General features: G+C 57.7%; 1 protein-coding gene across 1 annotated transcript; it reads right to left on the bottom strand.

Moving 5' to 3' along the window:
• Positions 1-415: 415 nt before the first annotated feature.
• CBLN1 (cerebellin 1 precursor) lies at positions 416-3,730 on the bottom strand. The gene is made up of 3 exons (XM_044260422.1): positions 3,467-3,730; positions 3,202-3,321; positions 416-1,931 (listed from the first exon to the last, which is right to left on the bottom strand). Exons 1-3 carry the CDS (start codon positions 3,728-3,730, stop codon positions 1,734-1,736), a joined length of 582 nt encoding a protein of 193 aa, XP_044116357.1. The 3' UTR covers positions 416-1,733.
• Positions 3,731-5,296: the final 1,566 nt, after the last annotated feature.

The raw sequence follows: 5,296 nt of genomic DNA, 5'->3' as shown, positions 1-5,296 counted from the left end.
GAGGAGGGCCCCACGCTTGGCGAGTTTCCATCTGAGGAACGGCAGGAATTAGGAGAAACATGGCTTATTGTGCTATTATTACCCCCTTTTCTCCACCCCTCAGGAGCCAATTAAATCCACCCCTGACTCTCCACTAGGAAAACAAAGAACTCTGAAAGGATCAAAGCCAGAGGTGCCTATCCAGGTCCAGACTCTTGCCCCAGGCCCCTGCAGCCACCCGCTTCTTGGTACCCTACTTCCCTCGCTGCTGAAGCGACTGGGTCAGACTTCCAGACTTAAAACGAAGTCGTTTATTTCAATTTTGCTTTCACATATGTTCCGATACAATCAAAACTCCTGGACGAACCTCTTGAATGAAAGTCCTGCATTGAGCGCAATCGCAGGTCCTGGGCGCCCCGGTAATACGGCGGGCGGACTCGAATTCAGAGGCGCTGGTAAAAACAGACGCTGCTCCCGGAACTGTGGGGCGGACGGCTGGGGAAATCCAGGGGCAGACGCGTGGGAGTCGTGCTGGCTCCTCGAATTGGGATTCTCCCTGATGCATTTGGACTTCGAAAAAATCCAAACTTCGCTTCCAGGCCGGTAGTGGCGCCGGGCCTCGCAAGATTTCGGCCAAAGCAGGGAGCACGGGCGAATGCGGGGCTTGGCTCTAGGCCTGGCGCAGAAAGGAGTGCGGGCTGGCTTCGCAAGGATGCGCTCGAGCCCCGGCCTCTCTCGGGTTGCGTTCTCACCAAGGGTTGCATTTCTCACCAAGTCGACTTCCCGCGCCTCCGAGCCTCGCCCTTCCACAGCCCGCCCCCAAACCTCGCAGCTGGGAAAGATGCGGAGTTTAGACAGCTGTTCCAGAAAAATAAAAGTCCCACTTCAACTTTATTGGGTTAAAGCAAAATTAAATCTTGGCTATTCACACGTATGTTACAGAGGACGAGGAAGCGTCCGGAAGAACCTCCTGGCATTTAGTGAGCCACAGAACACGAGGGCATTGACAAGCATCAAGACATCAAGCAGCCTTTCACGATCACTCCGAATAGGACATAGAAATACGGAAATACAGCCAGTTTCCACTGGGAAGAGTTCTTTGAATACAAATGATATATATTTATATATATTTTTGAACCAGTCACCCCGAAGGTGAGTCCCTTCTCTGCTAACAAGCAGCGGAGGACACAAAGTATGTTCAGCTAATTAACTCTTGAGCTGTGTTTTAAGAGCAATATTTGCCAAATTAAAACTACCTCCCCCTTTCAAAATAAAAACAAACAAACAAAAACGAACAAAAACCTTATCCCCTCTCCAAACTAAAAAGAGGGGAGGGGCATATTAGATTTCAGCAGGTGGAAAGATTCAGAGGGGAGTGAGGAGGAAGATATTTCACGTTATACAGTGAAATACAGTTTCTTTTGTATAAATTGTAAGGAATAGGAACATGGGGGTAGAAACAATGACAAGGCAGTCTCTCTTTCTTGATTACTTCAACCGGAATCGGGGAGACGAGTTTATTTTTGGAAATGGGAGTGCGCAGAGCTAAGCGGAATACTTTTCCTAATGAGGAAACGGACAGAGTAGTCCGATCCCCGGCGCGCACCTTTTACCCGGATACAGCTGGGGAACATGTAGGAAGTTTCAAGTCCTTCGGCTTTCTCGTCCTCTAAATTTCAGCCTCTTTCTCATTCTCTCTCCTGCCTTCCTCCTGCCTTCGCCCTCTCCCTGCCTCCATTCCGGCAATGAGCCAGTCAGAGGGGAAACACCAGGAATCCGGAGAAGGTCGAGTACTTCCAGCCCCCCATCAAGTTCCCCCGCTCCAGCTTGAGGTATGCTCGGTCGCCTTTCTCCATCTGGATTAGAACTCCGTTGCTGGCAGCCTCCCGGGTCACGTCCTGGTCACCAGCAAAGGCTGAAATCACCGGCCACCCATTTAACATGAGGCTCACCTGGGAAAGAGAAAGGCCTGCTTCAGAGAGGCGACCTAGGCGCGTACCAAAGTGGCCATAAAGACGGTAACCTTTGCCGCTTGGCTCACAGTTAGAAAGGCCGAGGAACATGGTGGAAAGGGGTGGGGGTAAATAAAGGGGCTTTTCAGCCTACTGCTGAAGGTCCAATGGGGTGAAAGCCAAACTGGAGGACAGGATAGGGGCTGCCCCCCCCCAAAAGAGTCACTTTCATTCCTTGAGCTCGCCAAGCAAATCCCAACTGCACTCTTTTATCCAGTTTAATGAACCCATAGGCGGCTGAAGTGCCCTGATATTTTTGTTCTCCCCCCCCCACTCGCCCCCCCATCCCCTCTTCAAAGAAAAACGCAGGCAACTGGAGTTTCTGGGAGAACAAACAAAACAAAAACCCGGGTTCCTCCCGGTCCTAGCTGCCTGGACACTGTGGAGACAGTGCAGAAGCTGGGCAAGGGTTCTGGCTGATGAGAAATTTCCCCAGAGCTGCACTCTTTGCTTGCTCCCCAAACCGGGGCTCAGTTCCTATCCCAGATCCAGCCATGCCGCCACTGCCTGCTTTTGCCCTTGTTGTGGCATCAGCAGCCAGAGGCCGGGTGCCCTCTCCCCAGCTGTGCGTCCTGCCTTCCGTTTCTGCCCAAAGGAAACCTGGACACCTTCAGAACCTGGAGAGCCGGTGAGTGCTGGCTGGAGCGAGGCTGGAGCCCAGAGGCAGTAGCACTACACCCCCTCCCTTCTTTCTCCACCCTTGAACCGCTTGGGCTCTGGTGCTGGTAGCTCAAAAATCCAGAGTCCATCCCCAAAGGGATGCCAGGATCCCCCCTGAGCTTGGTGCTGAAGGCAAACACAGGGGAGTCCAGACTTCTGAGCTGGGACAGGGGATGGGGATACAGTCTGTGGTGCTGAAGGTGAGTCGCAGAAAGCTGCTGGAAAGAGGGAACTGTCTCTGATGCTAACCCGCAAACGCTTTGGGAAATCCCTGCAGTCCAGTGGAAAAGGAAAGAACCTCTTTGGGGAGGCCAAGAAGGTGAAGGCAGGAAACTGTGTATGGGAAGGAGACTAGGTTCCAAGAGCCGGGAGGGGAAAAAGCAAGAGACAGGTCAAGCCTGAGAACTGTGAGGCCCTGCTACTCGTCCAACCAAGCAACCCCAGACACATGGAGCTGCTCCTTCTATCACCCACCCCCATAGGGGCCGCTCATTCCTGCAGCTAATAGCCCCCTACCCGGCTGGGGCCTGACCCTGAGGCGGTGGCTGACCTGAATGGTCTGTCTGTTGTAGACTTTAACCACGTGGAAGTTAAAACTGTAGATCCCTTTGCGCGGGGCGATGAAAGTGCTGCGTTCAGAATCAAAGTTATTCCCGATGTTCACTAGTACCTATAACGAGACGGGAACGAAAGGGAGTAGACAAGAGTCAGTCACGAACTCCTGTCCCCGAGCCTCTGCAGAGCCTTGGAGTGGATTGAACATCAGCCTTCTACCTCTCCTCCACCCGGCAAACCAATCTGCACGGAGCACTCACCTGGTCAAAGTAGATGATCATAGTGCGATTACTCATCTCGGACGGCTCGTGGTTGGTGCTTCTGATGGCAGAGAAAGCCACCTTGGCGCTGCCAGAGCGTACAGAGATGCCCAGAGCTGTGCCGGTGGGATCGGACGTGGGGTTGGAGTCGCACACCACCAGGCACTTGCCTTCCAGCACGATGGGCTCCGTCTCATTCTGCCCGCGGGCCGGGCCCGCCAGCCACGCCGCCCCCAGCAGCAGCAGCTCCACGACGCCCAGCATCGCGACGCCGGCGCCCACCCCGCCCCCCACCCCGGGGGCTGCTTGCGCCAGCCGCCCCCCCCGCCCCAGCCCCACTCCGAAGCCCCCTCCTCAGCTCCGTGCGCAGCTTCGCAGACGCCGCTCCGGACACTACTGCTCTTCCTTGCACTCCGAGGCAAGCGTGCCCCCGGCGCGATGCTCCCGGAGCCCCGCCCGGGCCTCAGGGGTGCCGCGGCTGCCCAGCCGTACTTGGATGCATAGCCGCTACCGCTCGGTCCCCGCTGCTTCCGCCGCCTCCTGCTCGCACCCGCCGCTGCCACCGCCGCCGCCGCTCTGAATTATTGATGCAGCCGGCGCTGCAGCCGGAGCGGGCGGAGAGCGCGCGCCGGGCACAAAGGCGCGGACCGCCGCTTGGCCCCGCCCCCGCTGCCTCCTAGCCCGCCTCCCTCTACAGCTCCGCCCCCGCACTGGCCTAGGCTCCGCCCCCCAACCAATCCTAACGCGCCGCGCTCCCCGCTGAGCCAATGGCGGCCCTGTCCGCGCGCGGCCACCTGACCCCGGGCGCCGTTGTTATTAGGCCCGGCGAGGCGGGCGGCGCGCGGCAGCAGGGTTGGGCTCTGGCCGGGAGTCGACTGTGGGAGCGAGGACTGGGGACGCGCGCGCGCGCGCGCCCGTGCCCGGACTATCCGCCGTGGCCGCTCGCTCTTTCGCCTCCCGCCTCCTGCCAGCGTCTTATTCAGCCCCCTCAGCCCTTCCGCCCGCCTCCAATGGCCAGCCCGCAGGTAGGAGGCGGCGCGCGCGCTCCGGGTCGGGAATAGAATCAGGGGCGCGAGAGGCGCCCGCGTGTGGGCGCGCGGGGTGGGAGGGGAGCGCCCCCCAGCGGGCGCAGGCGGGAGGGGCAGCCGGCGCGCGGGTGGGCTCCGGCGAGCGAGCTAGCCGGGCGGCCGGGCTGCAGGGCGCGTGCGTGCGCGGCAGGGCGGGACGGGGAGGGGCGTGCACGGTAGTCTCCAGGGGAGGTGCAGGTGCCGCGGTGGGGAGCGGGCTTGGGGGACTCCAGACCAGTTTCAGCGCCGGTCTCCACCGCCCACGGCCACTGCGATGGAGTTCAGCCAGTCGCCCTCGCCTGCCTGTCGAACCGCGGAATCCCACTGAGTGTGCATTCCTTCTTTCTTTCGCTCATTTATTCGGGATAGATCATTGAATGTGTACGAAGTGCCAGGCACTGGGGCGGGCGCTGAGGATGCCGCGGTGAACCAAAGCAGACGAGGCCTGCCTTCGTGCCTCTTACAGTCCAACACAGTAGGCAGTGACAAATACAGTGGCGTCGCACGCAGTCTCATTTACCTGGTCGCATTTTCTCTTTTGCACTTGCAATTTAATATTGCAACCGCATTTTTTATGTACTGTGCCCCTTTACTGCTTGTTTTATCCACGTGTACCTGCCCATTAGCACTGCGTGTAGACGCCAAATCCTGTGATTTATGGGCGATTTTTCAAGAGTAATTTCGACCCTACAAGAATTTTTGCCTCATGCATTGGGTTAAAACTTTACACACACGCGTAGGAAGCAAAGATACAGTTTTGCCA

The sequence above is a fragment of the Neovison vison genome, chromosome 7 (assembly GCF_020171115.1).
Source record: "Neovison vison isolate M4711 chromosome 7, ASM_NN_V1, whole genome shotgun sequence".
In the NCBI taxonomy this organism is placed as follows: Eukaryota; Metazoa; Chordata; class Mammalia; order Carnivora; family Mustelidae; genus Neogale; species Neogale vison.
The sequence above is the reverse complement of the archived record's forward strand: the minus strand, read 5'-3'. Positions and strand labels throughout refer to the sequence as shown.

Coding starts and splice junctions, on each gene's coding strand:
- CBLN1 (XM_044260422.1), bottom strand. CDS start 3,730: ATGCTGGGCGTCGTGGAGCTGCTGCTGCTGGGGGCGGCGTGGCTGGCG. Junction 3,322..3,466: donor TGATCATCTACTTTGACCAG/GTGAGTGCTCCG, acceptor GTCTCGTTATAG/GTACTAGTGAACATCGGGAA. Junction 1,932..3,201: donor ACAACAGACAGACCATTCAG/GTCAGCCACCGC, acceptor TCTCTTTCCCAG/GTGAGCCTCATGTTAAATGG.